Raw genomic sequence first — 27,015 nt, 5'->3', positions numbered from 1 at the left:
GTCAGTGTAGGGAGAGATGTGCTGCTGACTGAGGGACAGATAGAGATAGGTGTTCTCTATGTAATCCAGTGCTGTGTAGCTGTGTGCCTGGAGTCAGTGTAGGGAGAGCTGTGCTGCTGAGGGACAGATAGAGACAGGTGCTCTCTATGTAACCCAGTGCTGTGTAGCTGTGTGCCTGGAGTCAGTGTAGGGAGAGCATGTTGCTGACTGAGGGACAGATAGAGATAGGTGTTCTCTATGTAATCCAGTGCAGTGTAGCTGTGTGCCTGGAGTCAGTGTAGGGAGAGCTGTGCTGCTGAGGGGCAGATAGAGATAGGTGTTCTCTATGTAACCCAGTGCTGTGTAGCTGTGTGCCTGGAGTCAGTGTAGGGAGAGCTGTGCTGCTGAGAGACAGATAGAGATAGGTGTTCTCTATGTAATCCAGTGCTGTGTAGCTGTGTGCCTGGAGTCAGTGTAGGGAGAGCTGTGCTGCTGACTGAGGGACAGATAGAGATAGGTGTTCTCTATGTAACCCAGTGCTGTGTAGCTGTGTGCCTGGAGTCAGTGTAGGGAGAGCTGTGCTGCTGAGGGACAGATAGAGATAGGTGTTCTCTATGTAACCCAGTGCTGTGTAGCTGTGTGCCTGGAGTCAGTGTAGGGGAGCTGTGCTGCTGACTGAGGGACAGATAGAGTAGGTGTTCTCTATGTAACCCAGTGCTGTGTAGCTGTGTGCCTGGAGTCAGTGTAGGGAGAGCTGTGCTGCTGAGGGACAGATAGAGATAGGTGTTCTCTATGTAACCCAGTGCTGTGTAGCTGTGTGTCTGGTGTCAGTGTAGGGGAGCTGTGCTGCTGACTGAGGGACAGATAGAGTAGGTGTTCTCTATGTAATCCAGTGCAGTGTAGCTGTGTGCCTGGAGTCAGTGTAGGGTGAGCTGTGCTGCTGACTGAGGGACAGATAGAGTAGGTGTTCTCTATGTAACCCAGTGCTGTGTAGCTGTGTGCCTGGAGTCAGTGTAGGGAGAGCTGTGCTGCTGACTGAGGGACAGATAGAGATAGGTGTTCTCTATGTAATCCAGTGCAGTGTAGCCAGGGCTGTGGAGTCGGAGCAATTTTGGGTGCCTGGAGTCGGAGTCGGAAAAAAATGCACCGACTCTGACTCCTAATGAATTTAAACTGTAATTAAAATAGAAAATATGATAAAATATTCTATTTCTCAGATAATAGTCATCATAAATAATTTATACATACAGTAATAGCTGTGCTTAGTCCACAAAAACGAAATAAACCAAACAAAATTAGTTACTTGTGCTGCTTCAATAAAGTAGTCCCCGTATTTTTAACCACTTAAGGACCAGGGGATTTGTGGAGGATCGGTGCTTTTCGGGCTCTCCAGCCCACAGCACCAATCGTGTGCAAGGCAGGGCGATCAGACTCCCCCCGTCCCCCCCCCCCCCAACTTTTTTTTCCCCCACTAGGGGATGACCTGCTGGGGGGGTCTGATCGCCGCCGCTCCGTGTGCCCGAGCGAGGGGGGCTCCTCAAAGCCCCCCTCCGCAGCGGTTTCTGCGCTCCCTTCCTCTCCCTTTCCCTATGGGCTGCGCAGGACAGAAATCCGTCCTGCGCCGCCTAGGATAGGCTTCAGCCTATCAAATGACGGCTATCCCCCGCCAATCAGAGGCCAGGGATTGCCGATTTCCTTTATGGCGCCGTATTGATGTAAACAGTGGGGATTTTTTCCCCGCGTGTTTACAATTAGCCTGTGAGCCACGATCGGCGGCTCGCAGACTGTTCACGGAGACACCTTCCGTGAATTGACATGGAACGGCTGCTCGAATGAGCGGCCGTTTCCATGGAAACACCACTTCGACCTGCCGATGCTTATCGGCGTTAGGCGGTCGTTAAGTGGTTTTAAAGTCAGATATACACATCTGATTGTGACTATACTGTATATATGGTGTGGAATCTCTTATATATACTAAATAACATCTCTGCTGTAAGTATAAAGCCTGATGTGTAGCCGTGTCACTAATAGAGATGGTCAATGAGATGGAAATAATTCTGCGTGGATTATGATTTATGCAAATGTACGCATTGATGCAAATGTACGCACTCTCTTTGCTCATGAAATCAAATAATTTGATATGTTATTAAAATTTGGGTTGGTGACTATGAATTAAACGGTACCTGAGAAGGATGAAAAGATAAGTATTATACATACCTGGGGCTTCTTCCAGCCCCCTTCAGGCTAATCAGTCCCTCACTGTCCTCCTCCACCACCTGGATCTTCTCCTATGAGTCCTGGTAATTCAGCCAGTCAGCGCAGTCCGGCCGCATGCCGCTTCCACAGCCAGGTGCATTCTGCACCTGCACAATAGTGCTGTGCAGATGTAGTACGCTTCCGGCGGTGGAGTGTGTGCATGCGCACTACGCCAGACTTGCTCAAGTGCCTGGACCCATAGCAGAAGATCCAGGTGGCTGAGGAGGACAGCGAGGGACTGATTAGCCTGATGGGGTCTGGAGGAAGCCCACATATTAAAATTTATTTTCATCTGTCTCAGGTTTACACAGTAGTACTATACTATACATATGCACTCCCCACAGAGCTTCAGGGAATCCACTGAGAATGTTGTGCACATTGAACACAGAGTTGTTGTTTATCACCCATAAACCTGGTTCAGCTTGTACATGAAGAATGTGTAATGGAGGAAGAATCTCCTCATTCCCCTGCAGAGTACCTGCACATCACTCTTACATGTACCCACAGTCACATTGCCTAGGACCTGATAGATGTTCTTTGTTCCGGTCTGTACCTTTTACAAGTACTCTTACCAAGGGCTAGTTTTAGTCTATGGCTAAAGGGAATAAATATGGCAGTCTCCATATCCTTCTCACTTCAGTTGTCTTTTAAAATTCCTAAGCGTTGGCGGTTAAGAGACGAATTTCATGTTACATACTTTCATTCAACAAAATTGTAATATGCAAATTAGAGGAGTCTGAGTCGGTGGAATCCTAAACTGAGGAGTCAGTCAGTGGATTTTTGTACCGACTCAACAGCCCTGTGTGTAGCTGTGTGCCTTCAGTCAGTGTAGGGAGAGCTGTGCTGCTGAGGGACAGCTAGAGATAGGTGTTCTCTATGTAATCCAGTGCTGTGTAGCTGTGCCTGGAGTCAGTGTAGGGAGAGCTGTGCTGCTGAGGGACAGATAGAGATAGGTGCTCTCTATGTAACCCAGTGCTGTGTAGCTGTGTGCCTGGAGTCAGTGTAGGGAGAGCTGTGCTGCTGAGGGACAGATAGAGATAGGTGTTCTCTATGTAATCCAGTGCTGTGTGCCTGGGGTCAGTGTAGGGGGAGCTATGCTGCTGACTGAGGGACAGATAGAGATAGGTGTTCTCTATGTAATCCAGTGCTGTGTAGCTGTGTGCCTGGAGTCAGTGTAGGGAGAGCTGTGCTGCTGACTGAGGGACAGATAGAGATAGATGGTCTCTATGTAATCCAGTGCTGTGTAGCTGTGTGCCTGGAGTCAGTGTAGGGAGAGCTGTGCTGCTGAGGGACAGATAGAGATAGGTGGTCTCTATGTAATCCAGTGCTGTGTAGCTGTGTGCCTGGAGTCAGTGTAGGGAGAGCTGTGCTGCTGAGGGACAGATAGAGATAGGTGTTCTCTATGTAATCCAGTGCTGTGTGCCTGGAGTCAGTGTAGGGAGAGTTGTGCTGCTGCTGAGGGACAGATAGAGATAGGTGTTCTCTATGTAACCCAGTGCTGTGTGCCTGGAGTCAGTGTAGGGAGAGTTGTGCTGCTGCTGAGGGACAGATAGAGATAGGTGTTCTCTATGTAATCCAGTGCTGTGTAGCTGTGTGCCTGGAGTCAGTGTAGGGAGAGCTGTGCTGACTGAGGGACAGATAGAGATAGGTGCTCTCTATGTAATCCAGTGCTGTGTAGCTGTGTGCCTGGAGTCAGTGTAGGGAGAGCTGTGCTGCTGACTGAGGGACAGATAGAGATAGGTGCACTCTATGTAATCCAGTGCTGTGTAGCTGTGTGCCTGGAGTCAGTGTAGGGAGAGCTGTGCTGCTGACTGAGGGACAGAGAGATAGCTAGCTGGCAATGTTCTGTGTTATTCAGTGCTCTGTAGCTGCTTCCATAGGTGTTCTGCTCCTTGCAGATTACCAACTAGGGACCCCCAAAGTCCTTTAGATGACTGATCCTGTTGTTGTTTTTGTTGTTGATTGTGGTGCGGTGTGTAGCTTATATACATCACCTGTGTAGTATAGTGTAGTGTGTGGCTGTGTCACTGTTACAGCCCATCACTGTGCTTAGTAGGGATGGGACAAATCCACAATTTCTTCGAATCCGAATCTAAACAGGTTCTAGAATTTCTCGATCCTTTTGAATCACGAATCTAGTGAATCCTGCACATAAGAATTGTGCAATCATGGTATAGTTGCCTGCAGTATAGGTACCCAGGCATAGGTGCCCACAGTATGGGTAGCTAGGTAAAGGGGCCTTCAGTATAGCTAGATATTATTGATGCCTTCAGTATAGCTAGCAAGATATGGGTGCCTTCAGTATAGGTAGCTGGGTATAAATGCCTTCAGTATAGGAAGCTAGTTATATGTGCATTCAGTATAGGTAGCAGGGTATATGTGCCTTCAGTATAGGTAGCAGGGTATATGTGCCTTCAGTATAGGTAGCTGGGTATAAATGCCTTCAGTATAGGTAGCAGGGTATATGTGCATTCAGTATAGGTAGCAGGGTATATGTGCCTTCAGTATAGGTAGCAGGGTATATGTGCCTTCAGTATAGGTAGCTGGGTATAAATGCCTTCAGTATAGGTAGCAGGGTATATGTGCCTTCAGTATAGGTAGCAGGGTATATGTGCCTTCAGTATAGGTAGCAGGGTATATGTGCCTTCAGTATAGGTAGCAGGGTATATGTGCCTTTAGTATAGGTAGCTGGGTATATGTGCCTTCAGTATAGGTAGCTGGGTATATGTGCCTTCAGTATAGGTAGCAGGGTATATATGCCTTCAGTATAGGTAGTGAGGTATATGTACCTTCAGTATAGGTAGCAGGGTATATGTGCCTTCAGTATAGGTAGCAGGGTATATGTGCCTTCAGTATAGGTAGCAGGGTATATGTGCCTTCAGTATAGGTAGCAGGGTAAATGTGCCTTTAGTATAGGTAGCAGGGTATATGTGCATTCAGTATAGGTAGCAGGGTATATGTGCCTTCAGTATAGGTAGCAGGGTATATGTGCCTTCAGTATAGGTAGCAGGGTATATGTGCCTTTAGTATAGGTAGCTGGGTATATGTGCCTTCAGTATAGGTAGCTGGGTATATGTGCCTTCAGTATAGGTAGCAGGGTATATATGCCTTCAGTATAGGTAGTGAGGTATATGTACCTTCAGTATAGGTAGCAGGGTATATGTGCCTTCAGTATAGGTAGCAGGGTATATGTGCCTTCAGTATAGGTAGCAGGGTATATGTGCCTTCAGTATAGGTAGCAGGGTAAATGTGCCTTTAGTATAGGTAGCAGGGTATATGTGCCTTCAGTATAGGTAGCAGGGTATATGTGCCTTTAGTATAGGTAGCAGGGTATATGTGCTTTCAGTATAGGTAGCTCCATGCTCCCCCCCCCCTTCCCCTGTGGCCTCCTCCGCTCACCTCCTCTGCATAAATAAGTACCCGCTCACCTCCAGCGTGGAGCGCAGAGCGGCAGACCTCTTCCCTTACTTCCCTGTTCCCCCTAGTGGCCAGACCGGCTTTTACTGATGACGTGTTAGTAAAAGCAGGTTACTAGGGGGAACATGGAAGTAAGCGTGAGGTCTGCCGCTCCGAGCTCCGCTCTGAATAGGTGAGCGGGTACTTTAACTATGCGGGGGGTGAGCGGAGGAGGACAAGCGGCGGATGCACGAGGACGCAGCGTCGGGATTCGGCTAACGGTAAATGGCGTTGGGATTCGAATCCTGAATATTTCCCAATATACGAAGAATTTGCAGGATTAGTCGCCCCATCCCTAGTGCTTATATAAACTGATAAAGTGGATGTGTTGTACTGAAAAAATGGTGTCCCCTGACCTTGTCACACAAAGCCTTTCACATCACTGTGGAGCTTGTAGTGCAGTGTTAGGCCCACACTGCACAAGCGGCATATTTTGTGGCTGCAGTGTACTTTAAAAATTAGGTAGGTCTATGCCTAATATTTAAAGCCTCGGCTGCAGTGGCTGCAAATAACAATTTTTAGGCAGTTAAACACAGCGGCCAGTTTATGGAACTTAATTTTAAAAAATCTAGAAACAAAATGCAATTTTTCGTGTTTACATATTAAGAAAAAGCCTTTGTGTAAAATACATATTTTGAGGAAGTTTTTTTTGTCATTTATCTCCCTCTGTCATGCCACTGCCGGGGTTTTGTCATTTATCCCCCTCTGTCATGCCACTGCCGGGGTTTTGTCAGTTATCCCCCTCTGTCATGCCACTGCTGGGTTATTGTCATTTATCCCCATCTGTCATGCCACTGCCGGGGTTTTGTCATTTATCCCCATCTGTCATGCCACTGCCGGGGTTTTGTCATTTATCCTCCTCTGTCATGCCACTGCCGGGGTTTTGTCATTTATCCCCATCTGTCATGCCACTGCCGGGGTTTTGTCAGTTATCCCCCTCTGTCATGCCACTGCTGGGTTATTGTCATTTATCCCCATCTGTCATGCCACTGCCGGGGTTTTGTCATTTATCCCCATCTGTCATGCCACTGCCGGGGTTTTGTCATTTATCCTCCTCTGTCATGCCACTGCCGGGGTTTTGTCATTTATCCCCCTCTGTCATGCCACTGCCGGGGTTTTGTCATTTATCCCCCTCTGTCATGCCACTGCTGGGGTTTTGTCATTTATCCCCATCTGTCATGCCACTGCCGGGGTTTTGTCATTTATCCCCCTCTGTCATGCCACTGCCGGGGTTTTGTCATTTATCCCCATCTGTCATGCCACTGCCGGGGTTTTGTCATTTATCCCCCTCTGTCATGCCACTGTCGGGGTTTTGTCATTTATCCCCCTCTGTCATGCCACTGCCGGGGTTTTTGTCATTTATCCCCCTCTGTCATGCCACTGCCGGGGTTTTTGTCATTTATCCCCCTCTGTCATGCCACTGCCGGGGTTTTTGTTATTTATCCCCCTCTGTCATGCCACTGCCGGGGTTTTTGTTATTTATCCCCCTCTGTCATGCCACTGCCGGGTTATTGTCATTTATCCCCATCTGTCATGCCACTGCCGGGTTATTGTCATTTATCCCCGTCTGTCATGCCACTGCCGGGGTTTTGTCATTTATCCCCCTCTGTCATGCCGGGGTTTTGTCCTTTATCCTCCTCTGTCATGCCACTGCCGGGGTTTTTGTTATTTATCCCCCTCTGTCATGCCACTGCCGGGTTATTGTCATTTATCCCCCTCTGTCATGCCACTGCCGGGGTTTTGTCATTTATCCCCCTCTGTCATGCCGGGGTTTTGTCATTTATCCCCCTCTGTCATGCCACTGCCGGGGTTTTGTCATTTATCCCCCTGTGTCATGCCACTGCCAGGGTTTTGTCATTTATCCCTCTCTGTCATGCCACTGCCGGGGTTTTGTCATTTATCCCCCTCTGTCATGCCACTGCCGGGGTTTTGTCATTTATCCTCCTCTGTCATGCCACTGCCGGGGTTTTGTCATTTATCCCCCTCTGTCACGCCACTGCCGAGGTTTTGTCATTTATCCCCCTCTGTCATGCCACTGCCGGGGTTTTGTCATTTATCCCTCTCTGTCATGCCACTGCCGGGGTTTTGTCATTTATCCCCCTCTGTCATGCCACTGCCGGGGTTTTGTCATTTATCCCCCTCTGTCATGCCCCTGCCGGGGTTTTTGACATGTATCCCCCTCTGTCATGCCACTGCCGGGGGTTTGTCATTTATCCCCCTCTGTCATGCCACTGCCGGGGTTTTATCATTTGTCCCCCTATGTCATGCCCCTGCCGGGGTTTTGTCATTTATCCCCCTCTGTCATGCCCCTGCCGGGGTTTTGTCATTTATCCCCCTCTGTCATGCCACTGCCGGGGTTTTGTCATTTATCCCCCTCTGTCATGCCACTGCCGGGGTTTTGTCATTTATCCCCCTCTGTCATGCCACTGCCGGGGTTTTGTCATTTATCCCCCTCTGTCATGCCACTGCCGGGGTTTTTGTCATTTATCCCCCTGTGTCATGCCACTGCCGGGGTTTTGTCATTTATCCCCCTCTGTCATGCCACTGCCGGGGTTTTTGACATGTATCCCCCTCTGTCATGCCACTGCCGGGGTTTTTGAATAGTTTTGGCACCTTTTCAATGGAAATTGTGGCTGTAAATAGGCCCTGAAGGTTTTTGAAGTTCACCGGCCAGTAAAGTCAGTGGGGTCCCCTGCAAACATTCGGTTTGTGGACATTTGCGGAAGCGTTTGTGAATAGTCCCTGAACATTCATTCGCGATGACAGAAATCACACGTGGCATAGATAGCCATGACAAGGACGGGAAGTCACAGCACATGTTACATCACATCCGCTGTCCTCCTGTTACTCCAGCTCACATTTACATATTACCCAGCAAGCTCACGGTGAACCACAACTCCCAGGAGAGTGTAAGGGGCTACAAAGGATCAGAAATCCCTCTTACTAAAATGCTATGCTAAACAGAAATGTGACTTCTCAAAACAGAAGGTATTTGTGATTATTCAGGTTGGAGTGAGCATTTGAGGCACCCCACAATGCACCACTGCTGAATATGGAAATCACTCCTTTGTTGTCCCAGAAAGCTAAAACAAGCTAATACATCACTGCATTTCAGCAGTTCTGGGTGTGTTTAGATTTCAGGGACAACAAAGAGACAATATGCATATTCAGCAGTGATGCATTATGGGAGATGGCATATGCTAACTCCAACCTGAATTATCACAATTATCTTCTGTTTTGAGAAGGCAAATTTATGTTCCAGCTCAAATGTGACCCAGCCGAAGTGTGAACCTGCCTGTGTGATGTGATGACTAAACAATAATAAGATTTTCTTTAAAGGGAGTAGAATGCCTGGTAGTCACACAGGAGGCGTATAAAGGGGCTCTCACACAGGTACAGAGGAGGCACTGAAATAAGTGTGTGTGTTTGTGTGTGTGTGTGTGGGGGGGGGGGGGAGGGGTTAGAGGAGGCCCTGAAATAAGTGGGGGGGGGGGGGGAGGGGCATAGAAGGCACTGATATAAGTGTGTTTGGGGGGGGGGGGGGAGGGCAGAGGAGGCACTGAAATAAGTGTGTGTGTGGGGGGGGGGGGCAGAGGAGTCACTGAAATAAGTGTGTGGGGGAGCAGAGGAGGCACTGAGATAAGTGTGTGTGTGTGTGTGTGTGTGTGGGGGGCAGTGATTTCTAGTCACACCCCTTCCCCACCCCCACTGATCTGTCCAATAGGAGCTGCAGTGTGAAGCAGTTTGGTTCCTCATTGGATTGCAGGATGGGAGGAGAGGTACGGCTATAATGTATATATAGGAGTATATATGTATTTCTTGCTATAAGTACATCTAGGTCTGTTGTCACAGATGTAACACATTGCTTCCATTGTCTCATCAAGCTCTACAATTTACTGCTTTTCCGTGTATGGCCAATGCTTTATGTGTAGGGAGGTCAATGAGATACAAATAACTCTGACTTGTATGCAAATATCATGCAAATTGTATGCAGCTAATCACATTTTTCAGGAAGTTCATTTCATTGCCCAAATTCCAAGATACAGAAAATGTGCATGCAAGGCAAAGTTACGTGATTGGCTGCCTGTAATGAGCACAACCTTCTGCAGTTCTCTGTCAGGCTGATAACTAGCGATGGTCAGTGACATGCCAGTAACTCTTGAGATGGTGAATATGATAGTCTAATTATATGTAGAGATACACAGATGCTGCATCTGCCCCATTTCCATCTGCATTATCTTTGCATCAACTTAGAATTATCAGCAGCTCACTGACCATCCCTAATGATAATTGCTCCTCCCCTCAGAATTCTCTAACCGGAAGTGATGATGTGTCTCTATTTGCAGGACGGAGTCCCGGCATCAGGATCCTCTCAGAGACTCGTCTCTCTGTATCCACAGACTGTACAACGGATGATGATGTCACTGGAGAAGAGTCTCCTGCAGATATCCTGGTTACCCCAAATATTCTTCCAGACTCCCCTCACCTGTCTAACCCTGAGGGGCCTCATACCCAGCACAGCTCTCCCCCTGCTGGAGGGTCTTATTCCTGTTCCACGTGTGGGAAATGTTTTGTACGGAAATCACAGCTTGTCAGACATGAGAGATCTCACACTGGTGAGAAGCCCTATTCATGTGCTGAGTGTGGGAAATGTTTTGTTCAGAAATCACATCTTGTCACACATGAGAGATCTCACACGGGTGAGAAGCCCTATTCATGTGCTGAGTGTGGGAAATGTTTTGTTCAGAAATCACATCTTTTCACACATGAGAGATCTCACACTGGTGAGAAGCCCTATTCATGTGCTGAGTGTGGGAAATGTTTCGGTGTTAAATCAAACCTTGTCAAACATGAGAGATCTCACACTGGTGAGAAGCCCTATTCATGTGCTGAGTGTGGGAAATGTTTTAGAGAGAAAGGTAGCCTTGTCAAACATGAGAGATCTCACACTGGTGAGAAGCTCTATTCATGTGCTGAGTGTGGGAAATGTTTTGGTCTTAAATCAAGTCTTGTCTTTCATGAGAGATCTCACACTGGTGAGAAGCCATATTCATGTGCTGAGTGTGGGAAATGTTTTATTCAGAAATCAAATCTTTTCAAACATGAGAGATCTCACACTGGTGAGAAGCCCTATTCATGTTCTGAGTGTGGGAAATGTTTTGGGCATAAATCAAGTCTTGTCTCTCATGAGAGATCTCACACTGGTGAGAAGCCCTATTCATGTGCTCAGTGTGGGAAATGTTTTAGAGATAAAGGTAGCCTTGTCACACATGAGAGATCTCACACTGGTGAGAAGCCCTATTCATGTGCTGAGTGTGGGAAATGTTTTGTGACGAAATCAAATCTTGTCACACATGAGAGATCTCACACTGGTGAGAAGCCATATTCATGTGCTGTGTGGGAAATGTTTTGTGAGGAAATCAGATCTTGTCACACATGAGAGATCTCACACTGATGAGAAGCCCTGTTCATGTTCTGAGTGTGGGAAATGTTTTAGAGATAAAGGTAGCCTTGTCATACATGAAAGAACTCACACGGGTGAGAAACCCTATTCATGTGCTGAGTGTGGGAAATGTTTTGCAGATAAAGGCAACCTTGTCACTCATGAGAGATCTCACCGTGGTGAGAAGCGCTATTCATGTGCTGAGTGTGGGAAATGTTTTGTAAGTAAATCATATCTGGTCATTCATGAGAGATCTCACACTGGTGAGAAGCCCTATTCATGTGCTGAGTGTGGGAAATGTTTTGGAGATAAAGGCAGCCTTATCATACATGAGAGATCTCACACGGGTGAGAAGCCCTATTCATGTCCTAAGTGTGGAAAATGTTTTGTGAGTAAATCACGTCTTGTCACTCATGAGAGATCTCACACTGGTGAGAAGCCCTATTCATGTTCTGAGTGTGGGAAATGTTTTGGACTGAAAGGAAACCTTGTCAGACATGAGAGATCTCACACTGGTGAGAAGTCCTATTCAAATGCTGAGTGTGGGAAATATTTTTAACGCAAATCATTTTTTGTGTGGCATTTGTGTTAAGTGTGGGAATTACAGCATTCCCTGAATCTCTCTTATTTGTCAGTGGGCCTCTGTAGAAATCAGTTATCAGGTTCAGTGTCATCCTCTACCTATCACAAGCCCTGCAGTGGAAATTCTATGCTGAGGGCCAATAGCTGTCCTCCTCTCCACACTATTCTGCCAGTCCCAGTAGGGGAATTTATCAGGGCACGTCACAGCTGCTCTCATGATGACGCTTTGTGTAGAGAGATGACATTGTGGGATCCGCCTACATGAATGAGGCTATCCTTATTGGAAGATAGGCAGAGCGATGAAACTGGCCCCGGAGAGAAACAGGGAACAAGGGTTGTGCAATGTCCCTGGGATGTGTGATAACCCAATACAGAGGGCACTGTATTCATCACAGCTGTTAGTTTGGAGTACAGTCACATTTTTTTCTCTATAGCAGCACTACAGGCTGATGAAGTCATCCACACTGTCTCGCTAAAGGTGTAAGATTTGCCAGGAGATGGGCGCCCACCTTGAGGAGCATTCTCTCTCCCCTTGTGATCTCTTCCAGCCCACGTCACTGGTTATACACGGTGTGGCGTGTCCTCATGTCAGTACTGCCATGTCCATACCACATCCAAGCCCATTGCCTCCTTATCTAATGGAGAACGTTTTCCATTTAGACAATTTCTTAATTTCCCCCCTAAATTTGCTGTGTATCTGATTTCTTGTTCCATCTGCCGTGTCCGATATGCAGGGTGTAATATCCGGCATCTCAGATGGCGGGTCTCCGAGCATCACAGGGGTCCTGGCTGACTGACCACAGCAATCCCAAATGTGGCTAAACATTTCCACCAGAGGCGCCTGGTGCATCGCTGACTATTCCCTGTTATATGCTCTCTATTTTATTGCCTGAAGAAGCAGGACTATACCTGTGAAACATGTTACAACACTGGGGAGAATCTAATAAATATTTGTCACTTTGAAATTGAGTTTACGGCCTCAATTCACTAAGATCATGCTGGAGATAATAAGGCAAGAGAAAACTTACCTCCACACAGTAAGAGAGTTATCTTATCTCTTCATTCCTTATGTTACCTCTTCTGTAGTTAATTTACCTCCTCTGTAGTTAAGTTACCTCCTCTGTAGTTATTTTCACACGCAGTTAATGAACAGCCTGTCTTTAACTCTGGAGTTATTTTAAGGATTAAAGAGTTAACTTAAAGACAGAAGAGATAACTTTAGGTTTGCCTGAGGAAAAATGTTTCCTGAATACAACATGCCTTATCACCATGGTAACAACTCTAGAAGAGTTATTAAAGACAGGAGATAAGCTTAGTGAATTGAGGCCTATGTGTCTGCTTTAAAGAGAACCTGTACTGAGTAAAAATATTTAAAATAAACACATGAGGTAACTTCAAATGAACATTACATAGTTACCTTGCCATCAGTTCTCCGAAGCTCACCATTTTCTTCTGACAATGATCCCTTCCAGTTCTAACAATATTTTGTCAGATCTGAAATATATCAGTTGCTGTCAGTAAAATATCAGTTGCTGTCAGTTATAGCTGAGAGGAAAACTGATGTACCAGGTAATGTCCATGTTTCCCTATGGCTCAAGTGGGCGATGTTACAGTTTAACTGTGTGCTGACCAGAAAGCTGTTATGGGTAATGGTCATTTTCAAAATGGAGGACGGAAAATTCCCTTGATGACAGTGAACAAACAGGACATGAGACAGGAGAAAGACACTGAGGAGTAGACAACATGGAAGGTAAGTATGACTTGTGTATGCTTATTTTGACTTTTAATTTTCAGTTCAGGTTTTCTTTCAGGAGGTAAGTCCACCACTGCCTTCCGAGCAATTTTTAACAATTTTAGTTAAATTTTACGTTTTTGGCGCCTCTGTTTATTATATACAATTTCCATCAGGTTCACTATGGAAACAGGTCCTCTTTTTCCTTGCAGGGTATTGAACGTATCTCCAGACCAACTAGAGGGGGGGACGTTCATAAGCTAATTTGGGAGGCATATTGAATTTTCCAATTGGGTGTACATTCTCCTCTTGGTCTAAATACGAGGTGGGATTTAAGCTGCAACACTTAAATTGTTTACTAGATGGTGCTCTCTGTGCGCATGTGTGTTCATTGATGTCTTCATGTACATACATGCTCCCCAGCTTATCACAAATGCTATGTTTGCTGTCTACTTGGTTATTAATGTCGCCTGTTTGCCTCACAGTTTACACACACAGACACACACACGCACACACGCACACACACACACACACACACACACACACATTTTTGGATCTGAACCCAATCCATTCCAAAAAAAAGCTTTATTGGCAGGACCAAATACATTTTGCGTTGTCAAACAAAACAAAGCATTAACATTGGTGGGGGGGGGGAGGGTTGTGGGAATAAAGGAAGGGTATAGAGGGTTAGGGTATATAGTCCATAGGGTGTGAAGGATGTAAGGGACAATATGGGGGGTTGGGATATACAGGATCTTCTCAAAAAATTAGCATATTGTGATAAAGTTCATTATTTTCTGTAATGTACTGATAACCATTTGACTTTCATATATTTTAGATTCATTACACTACAACTGAAGTAGTTCAAGCCTTTTATTGTTTTAATATTGATGATTTTAGCATACAGCTCATGAAAACTCAAAATTCCTATCTCAAAAAATTAGCATATTTCATCCGACCAATAAAAGAAAAGTGATTTTAAAACAAAAAAAGTCAACCTTCAAATAATTATGTTTAGTTATGCACTCAATACTTGGTCGGGAATCCTTCTGCAGAAATTACTGCTTCAATGTGGCATGGCATGGAGGCAATCAGCCTGTGGCATTGCTCAGGTGTTATGGAGGCCCAGGATGCTTCGATAGCGGCCTTAAGCTCATCCAGAGTGTTGGGTCTTGCGTCTCTCAACTTTCTCTTTACAATATCCCACAGATTCTCTATGGGGTTCAGGTCAGGAGAGTTGGCAGGCCAATTGAGCACAGTAATACCATGGTCAGTAAACCATTTACCAGTGGGTTTGGCACTGTGAGCAGGTGCCAGGTCGTGCTGAAAAATGAAATCTTCATCTCCATAAAGCTTTTCAGCAGATGAAAGCATGAAGTGCTCCAAAATCTCCTGATAGCTAGCTGCATTGACCCTGCCCTTTATAAAACACAGTGGACCAACACCAGCAGCTGACATGGCACCCCAGACCATCACTGACTGTGGGTACTTGACACTGGACTTCAGGCGTTTTGGCATTTCCCTCTCCCCAGTCTTCCTCCAGACTCTGGCACCTTGATTTCCGAATGACATGTAAAAGTTGCTTTCATCCGAAAAAAGTACTTTGGACCACTGAGCAACAGTCCAGTGCTGCTTCTCTGTAGCCCAGGTCAGTCGCTTCTGCCGCTGTTTCTGGTTCAAAAGTGGGTTCATGCTTCCATCTGCTGAAAAGCTTTATGGAGAGTGCCCATGTGGTGCAGAAATTCTCCAGTACTGCCAGGCTATCCAGTAGACCTTTCTCGTTTCAGGAGAGGATCAGAAGGTCATCTGCATACAGCAGGAACTTCACCTCACAGTCATGCAGGAGGAGGCCTGGCACTGGGGAGGACTTCAGGGCTACAGCCAGTAAGTTAATGTATATGTTAACCACTTGCCGACCGCATAATGCGAAAGGGCGGCGGCAAAGTGGCATGCCCAGGACCCGCCGGCGGGTTGTTTACCCCTGAATCGCCGCATCTAAAGCATATAATAAGCTTTGTAATGTATACAAAGCGTATTATACAGGCTGCCTCCTGCCTAGGTGGTCCCAGTGATGTGAGAAGTGAGGGACCACCAGGGCAGGCTGCAGCCCATCTAGTATGCACCCAAGCACACTGATCTGCCCCCCCTGCCCTCTGATTGCCCACAGACCCCTGTTTGCACCCAGTCACCCCCCTGATCACCTATCAATCACCCCTTGTCACTATCTGTCAATGCTATTTTTTAGATTAGGTCCTAAACTGCCCCCTGGGGGCTCCTGATCACCCCCCCCCCTCGTGTACATTTATTTTCCCCTGTAATCACTCACTGATCACCCGTCAATCACCCCCTGTCACTGCCACCCATCAGATCAGACTCTAACCTGCCTCCTACCGGCATCTGATCACCCCCCCGCACCATCAGATCGCCCGCAGACCCACCCTCAGATCACCGCCAAAGTGCATTGTTTACATTTGTTCTCCCCTCTGATCACCCATCAATCACCCCCTGTCACCACCTGTCACTGCTACCCATCAGATCAGACCCTAATCTGCCCCCTGCGGGCACCCAAACACCCGCCCACACCCTCAGATTGCCCTCAGACCACCCTTTATCACCTCCCAAGTGCAATATTGACATCTGTTCTCCCTTCTAATCACTCACTGATCACCCATTAATCACCTCCTGTCACCACCTGTCACCCCCTAGCACACCTACCCATCAGATCAGGCCCTAATCTGCCCCCTGCGGGCTTCTGATCACCCGGCCAAACCCTCACCCGCCCCACCGCAGTGACAGATTTTTTTTTCTGATCACTGCTGGTCTCTACGACTTAATTGTGGCTGAGACCAACCGTTATGCCACACAATATGCAACCGCCAATCCAAGAAGCTACCATGCCCAGCCTTTTCGGTGGAAACCACTCCAAGTTTCCGAACGTAACATTTTTTTGGGGCGTTCTCCATAACATGGGTCTAGTCAAAAAGAATGTATTGCGGTCTTATTGGTCTATGCACCCAATATCACATGCCCATGTTCTCTGCTGCCATGTCCAGGTCACGATTTGGGAACATTCTGCGCTTCCTGCACTTCAGTGCCAATACAACCTGTCATCTAAGAGGCCCCCCTGCTTATGACCGGTTCCACAAAATTCGGCCCCTCATAGAATACCTGTCATCAAAATTTGCAGATGCTTATACCCCTAAACAGTCATTTTGAGGCTTTTGGTTTCCAGACTACTTCTCACGGTTTTGGGCCCTTAAAATGCCAGGGCAGTATAGGAACCCCACAAGTGACCCCATTTTAGAAGATTTTATTTTTTGTCACAAGTTAGTGGAAAATGACACTTTGTGAAAAAAAAACCCAGTAAAAATCAATTTCCGCTAACTTGTGACAAAACATAAAATCTTCTATGAACTCCCCATACTACTAATGGAATACCTTGGGGTGTCTTCTTTCTAAAATGGGGTCACTTGTGGGGTTCCTATACTGCCCTGGCATTTTAGGGGCCCTAAACCGTGAGGAGTAGTCTGGAAACCAAATGTCGCAAAATGACCAGTGAATAGGACGTTGGGCCCCTTAGCGCACCTAGGCTGCAAAAAAGTGTCACATGTGGTATTGCCGTACTCAGGAGAAGCAGTATAATGTGTTTTGGGGTGTATTTTTACTGGTGCTAGGTGGGAGAAATATGTCTGTAAATGGACAATTTTTTGATTTTTTTTTTTTTTACACACAATTGTCCATTTACAGAGCTATTTCTCCCACCCAGCATGGGTATGTGTAAAAATACACCCCAAAACACATTATACTACTTCTCCTGAGTACGGCAATACCACGTGTGACACTTTTTTGCAGCCTAGGTAGAAGATTTTATTTTTGTCACAAGGTAGCGGAAATTGATTTTTTTTTTTTCACAAACTTGTGACAAAAAATAAAATCTTCTATGAACACACCATACTCCTAACGGAATACCTTGGGGTGGCTTTTTTCTAAAATGGGGTCACTTGGTGGGGTTCCTATACTGCCCTGGCATTTTAGGGGCCCTAAAGCGTGAGGCGTAGTCTAGAAACCAAATGCCTCAAAATGACCTGTGAAATCCTAAAGGTACTCATAGGACGTTGGGCCCCTTAGCGCAGTGTTTCTCAACATTTTATTGGTATGTACCCCTTTTAAAAACCAGTACTCACCAAGTACCCCCCAGTATAGTAACCATTATCACAAGTACCCCTTGACAAGTATATTTTTAATCATAGTACATAATAATTGGTTCTAAACAATTTCCAAGCATTTACTATTGCTTTTAATTCGCTTAAATACTAATTTGGTGTTGTTAATATAGGATTTATCATTCTCTTAAAACTCTAAATTTGTTATACTTGGTTAAGTATATCAAGCCCGAGTACCCCCTGGAACCATCAGAAGTACCCCCTGGGGTATGCGTACCGCATGTTGAGAACCTAGGCCTTAGCGCACCTAGGCTGCAAAAAAGTGTCACACATGTGGTATCGCCGTACTCAGGAGAAGTAGTATAATGTGTTTTGGGGTGTATTTTTACACATACCCACGCTGGGTGGGAGAAATCTCTGTAAATGGACAATTGTGTGTAAAAAAATAAAAAAATTGTCCATTTACAGACATATTTCTCCCACCCAGCATGGGTATGTGTAAAAATTTTGAGACATCTTGAAATCAAGACTACTCCTCACGGTTTAGGGCCCCTAAAATGCCAGGGCAGTATAGGAACCCCACAAATGACCCCATTTTAGAAAGAAGACACCCCAAGATATTCAGAGTATGGTGAGTTCATAGAAGATTTTATTTTTGTCACAAGTTAGCGGAAAATGACACTTTGTGAAAAAAAACCCAGTAAAAATCAATTTCTGCGAACTTGTGACAAAAAATTAAATCTTCTATGAACACACCATACTCCTAACGGAATACCTTGGGGTGTCTTCTTTCTAAAATGGGGTCACTTGTGGGGTTCCTATACTGTCCCGGCATTTTAGGGGCCCTAAAGCGTGAGGAGTAGTCTAGAAACCAAATGCCGCAAAATGACCTGTGAAATCCTAAAGGTACTCATAGGACGTTGGGCCCCTTAGCGCACCTAGGCTGCAAAAAAGTGTCACACATGTGGTATCGCCGTACTCAGGAGAAGTAGTATAATGTGTTTTGGGCTGTATTTTTACACATACCCACGCTGGGTGGGAGAAATCTCTGTAAATGGACAATTGTGTGTAAAAAAAAAAAAAAAAAGTCCATTTACAGACATATTTCTCCCACCCAGCATGGGTATGTGTAAAAATTTTGAGACATCTTGAAATCAAGACTACTCCTCACGGTTTAGGGCCCCTAAAATGCCAGGGCAGTATAGGAACCCCACAAATGACCCCATTTTAGAAAGAAGACACCCCAAGATATTCCGTTCAGAGTATGGTGAGTTCATAGAAGATTTTATTTTTGTCACAAGTTAGCGGAAAATGACACTTTGTGAAAAAAAAAACAGTAAAAATCAATTTCTGCGAACTTGTGACAAAAAATAAAATCTTTCATGAACCCACCATACTCCTAACAGAATACCTTGGGGTGTCTTCTTTCTAAAATGGGGTCACTTGTGGGGTTCCTATACTGTCCCGGCATTTTAGGGGCCCTAAAGCGTGAGGCGTAGTCTAGAAACCAAATGCCTCAAAATGACCTGTGAAATCCTAAAGGTACTCATAGGACGTTGGGCCCCTTAGCGCACCTAGGCTGCAAAAAAGTGTCACACATGTGGTACCGCCGTACTCAGGAGATGTAGTATAATGTGTTTTGGGGTGTATTTTTACCCATACCCACGCTGGGTGGGAGAAATCTCTCTGTAAATGGACAATTGTGTGTAAAAAAAAAAAAAAATCTCATTTACAGAGATATTTCTCCCACCCAGCATGGGTATGGGTAAAAATACACCCCAAAACACATTATACTACTTCTCCTGAGTACGGCGATACCACATGTGTGACCCCTTTTTGCAGCCTAGGTGCGCTAAGGGGCCCAAAGTCCTATGAGCACCTTTAGGCTTTACAGGGGTGCTTACAATTTAGCACCCCCCAAAATGCCAGGACAGTAAACACAGCCCACAAATGACCCCATTTTGGAAAGTAGACACCCCAAAGTATTCAGAGAGGGGCATGGTGAGTCCGTGGCAGATTTCATTTTTTTTTTGGGTCACAAGTTAGCAGAAATGGAAACATTTTTTTTTTGTTTTTTTTGTTTTAAAGTGTCATTTTCCGCTAACTTTGACAAAAAATAAAATCTTCTGCTATATGCGGATGACGCTTTATTTCTATCTAGGCTGGTCATCACCTTACCCAATTTGTTCAGGCTGCTGTCTCAATTTGCAAGCTTCTCAGGTCTTGCTATTAATTCATCTAAGTCTCTTGCTATGCCTGTGAACCTGCCCCCTCATGCTATTAAGTTACTAGAGGCTAATTTTGATTTCACCTGGCAGAAGAAAAAATTTAAATATTTGGGCATTTATTTAACCCCCTCTTTTCATCATCTGTTTGAGGTCAATTACCCTCCCCTGTTTCAACAGATTGGTGCAATAATTAAAAGCTGGGCCCCCTTTAAAACATCTTGGCTTGGACGAGTCATTGCCTGTAAGATGATATTGCTACCTTAACTCTTAAATGCCTTTTGCATGTTACCAATCTCCCTGACTAAAGGTACTTTGACACCGATCCAATCCCTTTTGACTAAGTATATTTGGGATAATAAGCCACCACAAGTAAAGATAACGGTTTTATATAAACACTGTAATCAAGGGGGAATAGGGCTCCCATCACTTTGGCATTATCACTTGGCCGCTCGTTTAAGCCACATCTTAGACTGGGCCTCACTTCCTCGCTTCCTCCTTGGTGGGGATTTGAGTTCCAATCAATCCAACCATACCATCTTAAAGATCTCATTTTTATTTTTTCTCTTGATATGCTTCGAGGGTTATCTAATTTAAATAAAGTTGTTGCCCATTTATTACAATTCTGGTCAAGGGTACTTTCTAAATTCGCCTTAATAAGAACCCCCTCTCTTAAATTAGCCTTTTTAAGTAATACCCGGTTTAATCCCGGCCCTTTCCAATCCTAATGCCTTTGGTTGGTGGGTTAACCAGTTACAGCCAATACATTTTGGCAAGGGGGTAGGTTCATATCATTCCAACAGTTTCGTTTTGGTAGGGACGCTCCTGGGGGGGGAAGCTTATCATTATCTTCAAATTCAACACTTCTTACAGTCCCACTTCCCTAATTATGTATTGACGGAGCCTTTCACATTTGAAAATATGTATGATAAAGGTGTTAGACAACCAGAAACTATTTCTCTTCTTTATCAGTTGCTCCTTTCTAACTTATCTACTGGTCCCATGTCCTATCAGAGAGCATGGGAGCAAGATCTACAAACACAAATAGATACTTCCCAATGGGTTTCATGCTGGACTAATGTAGCCACTGTTACTCCATCCGCTATGCTGAAAGATACGGCCGTCAAACTTATGATGAGATGGTATTATACACCTACTCGCCTTCATCGTATATATCCTGAATGCTCTTCTTTATGTTTTACAGGATGTGGTGCAATAGGTACGCTTTCGCATATATTTTGGAGCTGCCCTACCGCAGCAAAATTCTGGAATGACTGGCAACTTTTATTTGTTGATGTTTCAGGGGTCCGTCCTAACGTCTCAGGGACTATGTGCCTACTACATGGTCAAAATGTATCAATACCTAAGCAATTCCTAAGATTTTACCATTATATGTTGTTGGCAGCTCATTGGTCCATTGCTCTCAGTTGGAAATTTCAGGATTAAGCATTTGTTTAGTGAAGGATAGATTGGACACTATTATGTTAACAGATAGGCTCTATTATATGAGTATTGAAAATTCAGATAAGTTTCAAAGCATATGGGGCAATTGGATGCAATTTAGGAGGCTGCATCTATCTTAACCCTTTCACATTCTCTTCTTTCTCAGATGGACATTGTTATCATAACCTGTATAAATTGTATGATGTTTCATTCTCAACTTGGGCCTGTTATTACCATATTTCTTTTGTTTGGTGCCTGTGACACTTGATTGAATGTGTTTTTATGACATGTTTGTTCATACAAATTTTGACATGATCAATAAACTTGTTGAATAATAAAATAAAATAAAATCTTCTATGAACTCACCATGCCTCTTAGTGAATACTTTGGGATGTCTTCTTTCCAAAATGGGGTCATTTGGGGGGTATTCATACTATCCTGGATTTTTAGCACCTCATAAAACATGACAGGTGCTCAGAAAAGTCAGAGATGCTTCAAAATGGGAAAATTCACTTTTGGCACCATAGTTTGTAAACTCTATAACTTTTACCCAAACCAATAAATATACACTTATTGGATTTTTTTTTTAATCAAAGACATGTAGCACAATAAATCTGGACAAAAATGTATATAGAAATTTTACTTTATTTGAAAAATGTCAGCACAGAAAGTTAAAAAAGATCATTTTTTTTAACAAAATTCATGTCTTTTTTGATGAATATAATAAAAACTAAAGATCACAACAGCAATCAAATAGCACCAAAAGAAAGCTTTACTAGTGACAAGAAAAGGAGGTAAAATTCATTTAGGTGGTAGGTTGTATGACCGAGCAATAAACCGTTAAAGCTGCAGTGGTCTGAATGGAAAAAAAGTGTATGGTCCTTAAGGGGGTTTTATGACTGCAGTCCTTAAGTGGTTAAAGAGTGATGGGCTCAGACTGCAGCCCTGCCTGACTCCTCTATGCTGTTTGAAGAACGCGCTTCTCTTCCCGTCCTTTTTCACACTGCATTGGTTCCCAGTATACTGTATGAACTCTTGATGACATCATATTCCTCCTATTTCGCTCTCTTCAGGAAAAGGCCTGGGTGCCACTCCGAGTCAAACGCCTTCTTAAAATCCACAAAGCAAGCGTGTATTTTGCCGTGTGAGCTGTGGACATGGGTATGATGAGGCTGTGCAGTGTGTAGATGTGGTCGGTGGTGTGGTGTATTTGCCGTGTGAGCTTTGGACATGGGTCTTGATGAGGCTGTGCAGTGTGTAGATGTGGTCGGTGCTGTGGTGTATTTGCCGTGTGAGCTGTGGACATGGGTCTTGATGAGGCTGTGCAGTGTGTAGATGAGGTCGGTGCTGTGGTGTATTTGCCGTTTGAGCTGTGGACATGGGTATGATGGGGCTGTGCAGTGTGTAGATGTGGTCGGTGGTGCGGTGTATTTGCCGTGTGAGCTGTGGACATGGGTATGATGAGGCTGTGCAGTGTGTAGATGTGGTCGGTGGTGTGGTGTATTTGCCGTGTGAGCTTTGGACATGGGTCTTGATGAGGCTGTGCAGTGTGTAGATGTGGTCGGTGCTGTGGTGTATTTGCCGTGTGAGCTGTGGACATGGGTCTTGATGAGGCTGTGCAGTGTGTAGATGAGGTCGGTGCTGTGGTGTATTTGCCGTTTGAGCTGTGGACATGGGTATGATGAGGCTGGGCAGTGTGTAGATGTGGTCGGTGGTGCGGTGTATTTGCCGCGTGAGCTGTGGACATGGGTATGATGAGGCTGTGCAGTAGGTAGATGTGGTCGGTGGTGCGGTGTATTTGCCGTGTGAGCTGTGGACATGGGTATGATGAGGCTGTGCAGTGTGTAGATGAGGTCGGTGGTGTGGTGTATTTGCCGTGTGAGCTGTGGACATGGGTATGATGAGGCTGTGCAGTGTAGAGATGTGGTCGGTGCTGTGCTGTATTTGCTGTGTGAGCAGTGGACATGGGTATGATGAGGCTGTGCAGTGTGTAGATGTGGTTGGTTGTGCGGTGGTTTGGCATGAACCCGGCTTGGCTATTGCTGAGTACGTCCTGCTGTGTGAGGAAAGAGAGGATCCTTTTATTCATTATGCTGTTAAACAGTTTCCCCAGTGTGCTGCTGACACAGATTCCTCTGTAGTTAGCCAGATCATATCTGTCCCCATTCTTGTAGCTGGGTGTTATGAGGCCTTCACTCCAGGCCTGAGGAAAGGAGCCCGCACTCCAGGATGAGGTTGGATAGTCTTGCGAGTGCCTCATGTATGTCTGGGGGGCTGTATTTGATCATCTCTGGCAGGATGCCATCGGTACCGCTGGCCTTCTTACATTTTATCAGCTTTATGCTTTCTCTTATTTCCTGCACCGTGATTGGTGTATCCAGATGGTTTTGAAAGTCCTTGATTGTCACCTCCATGTCCTTCAGTTTTGCGGCTATTTGTTTCTGTTCCAGGGTTTGGGCATTTTCTGGGATGTCTTTGTAGAGGTCCCTGAAGTAGTGGAGCCAGATGTGGCCATTTTGGATATGAAGAGGGCTGTTCTTAGGCTTTGCGCTGATATGGTTCCAGGACTCCCAGAATGAGTTGTCCTGGAGGGAGTCTTCCAGCTGTTTGAGGTTGTGGGATATGTGGCTCTGTATTTCCGCCTGATGATGTCTTTGTATTGCCTCTGTGGGTGGTCATGGGCTTCCCTTAGGTCCCGGTTGTTGGGGTCTCTGTGTTTTTGGTTAGAGGCTGCCCTTAGAGAATTACGTAGCATCTCGCCTTCACTGTCAAACCATTTTTGTGACTGTTTATTTGTGGATTGTAACGCTGGCGGAGTCGTTTCCATTGTCAGCGCACAAGACGCGCACTGACTCAACGGAAACCCTCCACAAGCGTATAATTTGGGATACCCAGGCTAGGTGCATGGCACCTGCAGAGGGCAATTCCCACAGGCAGATGGAGTCGTGGCGTGCAGACACGCACCGCCTCCGCACGGCCACAGACGGGAATTGAACAGAAGACAAGGCAGCCCTCTAAGAGACAGAGCACAGAGACAGAGATGAATGTGTGTTCACCGATCTAGTCGCCCCCCAGCGACTGTGAACACACATCAGCAGAACAAAAAGCAGGAACGCAATCGCCGAGAATGGCGATTGCCAAGAGACACCAGACAGAGCAAGGACAGGACACAAGAAATAGCAAAGGCACAGTAAATAACAAAGAAGACAGAGAAAACAACAAACGCTAGCTAAACGCGAACACCGCACTCAATCGCCACAGTGAACGCGTTTACGGCGCGATCTCCGCACGTTAAGCGCAACAGAGATAAGCACGCCACCCTGACTAATCAAAGACAGACAACACGAAACAAAACGCGAACGCTTGCCTAACGGTTACCTCACCGAGCCTACAGCAAGCGTTCGTATCAGACAAGACAGACAAACGCAAAACAGGAATAAAGTAGAAGGATCCACTGCTCTTCCGTCAGAGCAAGTGTGATCCAAGCAAGACAGATCAGAAGGATCCACAGCGCTAGCGCAAGAAGCTAGTGCGATCCCGGCAGGACAGAACAGAAGGATCAGTGTGATCCAAGCAAGACAGATCAGAAGGATCCACAGCGCTAGCGCAAGAAGCTAGTGCGATCCCGGCAGGACAGAACAGAAGGATCAGTGTGATCCAAGCAAGACAGATCAGAAGGATCCACAGCGCTAGCGCAAGAAGCTAGTGCGATCCCGGCAGGACAGAACAGAAGGATCAGTGTGATCCAAGCAAGACAGATCAGAAGGATCCACAGCGCTAGCGCAAGAAGCTAGTGCGATCCCGGCAGGACAGAACAGAAGGATCAGTGTGATCCAAGCAAGACAGATCAGAAGGATCCACAGCGCTAGCGCAAGAAGCTAGTGCGATCCCGGCAGGACAGAACAGAAGGATCAGTGTGATCCAAGCAAGACAGATCAGAAGGATCCACAGCGCTAGCGCAAGAAGCTAGTGCGATCCCGGCAGGACAGAACAGAAGGATCAGTGTGATCCAAGCAAGACAGATCAGAAGGATCCACAGCGCTAGCGCAAGAAGCTAGTGCGATCCCGGCAGGACAGAACAGAAGGATCAGTGTGATCCAAGCAAGACAGATCAGAAGGATCCACAGCGCTAGCGCAAGAAGCTAGTGCGATCCCGGCAGGACAGAACAGAAGGATCAGTGTGATCCAAGCAAGACAGATCAGAAGGATCCACAGCGCTAGCGCAAGAAGCTAGTGCGATCCCGGCAGGACAGAACAGAAGGATCAGTGTGATCCAAGCAAGACAGATCAGAAGGATCCACAGCGCTAGCGCAAGAAGCTAGTGCGATCCCGGCAGGACAGAACAGAAGGATCAGTGTGATCCAAGCAAGACAGATCAGAAGGATCCACAGCGCTAGCGCAAGAAGCTAGTGCGATCCCGGCAGGACAGAACAGAAGGATCAGTGTGACCCAAGCAAGACAGATCAGAAGGATCCACAGCGCTAGCGCAAGAAGCTAGTGCGATCCCGGCAGGACAGAACAGAAGGATCAGTGTGATCCAAGCAAGACAGATCAGAAGGATCCACAGCGCTAGCGCAAGAAGCTAGTGCGATCCCGGCAGGACAGAACAGAAGGATCAGTGTGATCCAAGCAAGACAGATCAGAAGGATCCACAGCGCTAGCGCAAGAAGCTAGTGCGATCCCGGCAGGACAGAACAGAAGGATCAGTGTGATCCAAGCAAGACAGATCAGAAGGATCCACAGCCACTAACGCTAGAGACTTGTGCGATCCAAACAAGACAGATCAGAAGGGGCTACCAGTAGCAACCGCTGCTCTGGTTAGCACCCCAGACAAACAGAACGATTTCCTGTCGACCACCGTTGGGACAGGACAATGGCAAATTACTAGACAAGACAGAACAGGCAATACAAATAATACAACCTGACTGGGCTAGAAGGGAAGCCTAATGCAATCCCCAGGAATTACTCTAAGATAACTTTAGCAAATCATGAAATGGCTGACACTCCAGGAGTGTCCATCAGGAACAAACCATGAAAAGGAAATGTCCAGCAAAGCATCCTGGGAGCAGAATGCTTTTATAGTGCCAGTCATCAAAGGAGGCAGGTAGGGGATTTGCATGACTAATGTATGCAAATTCCTCAGCAGCAGAACAGGCCAGAAACTTGAAATGGAAAGACAGGTCTCTCTTCCAGAGACCTGCAGCCCACAGACTAGAGGAATGGTCAAACAGCTGTCTGCCTGTGCAGCCAGCTGAGCGGATCATCACATGGATCTCTTGAAGTTGGTCTGCTCTAAGTTACTTTCTTTTTGCCTCCTAGTGTTGTGGCCTATTTATATTATTACTATTGTTTCTGACAGAGGGTCTTTCCTTTTTCTTAAGTAATTACTTGTTTTTAGATTCATATTTTTGGGGGGATGCTCCCTTTTTCTTTTTATTTTGGCCTCTTCCCCCTCTTTTCCTTTGGGTGTGTCCCTCATGTTGTTCAGAGGTGGGAGGAGCATTGTGTATATAAGTGTTAACTGTCAATAAAACGTTTTTTTCTGAGAGAGCGTTATGATCTCTATGTTCAAAAAGTTGGATCTATTGACATCTAATGTCTATGGGCTGTCTGTATTGGTGCAACCATGATAAATGTACATAGTATTGTTAGAATAAATGCTAGTGTAAAGCACTGGTACTTTTCTGTTAGCCGGGCGCTAGGTGGCGCTAATTACTATTCCCCCTCCAGGCCGCC

General features: G+C 45.8%; 2 protein-coding genes across 2 annotated transcripts in view; both read left to right on the top strand.

Moving 5' to 3' along the window:
- Nucleotides 1–27,015, top strand: part of LOC137537258 (oocyte zinc finger protein XlCOF7.1-like) — a 110,426-nt gene that overhangs the window by 29,293 nt on the left and 54,118 nt on the right. The window contains exons 7-9 of the mRNA XM_068259345.1: nucleotides 10,038–10,307; nucleotides 15,236–15,332; nucleotides 21,041–21,107. Of these exons, the coding sequence (XP_068115446.1) occupies nucleotides 10,038–10,307; nucleotides 15,236–15,332; nucleotides 21,041–21,107 (434 nt within the window). The remainder of the gene's footprint in view (nucleotides 1–10,037; nucleotides 10,308–15,235; nucleotides 15,333–21,040; nucleotides 21,108–27,015) is intronic.
- LOC137535886 (oocyte zinc finger protein XlCOF22-like) lies at nucleotides 10,319–11,200 on the top strand (the record flags this gene model as incomplete). Its single annotated transcript, XM_068257763.1, has 1 exon — nucleotides 10,319–11,200. A coding segment is annotated over one exon (813 nt), but the record flags the coding sequence as incomplete, so codon positions are not given.

This window comes from Hyperolius riggenbachi, chromosome 10 (genome assembly GCF_040937935.1).
Source record: "Hyperolius riggenbachi isolate aHypRig1 chromosome 10, aHypRig1.pri, whole genome shotgun sequence".
NCBI lineage: Eukaryota > Metazoa > Chordata > Amphibia > Anura > Hyperoliidae > Hyperolius > Hyperolius riggenbachi.
This window is presented reverse-complemented; position numbering and strand designations above follow the sequence as displayed.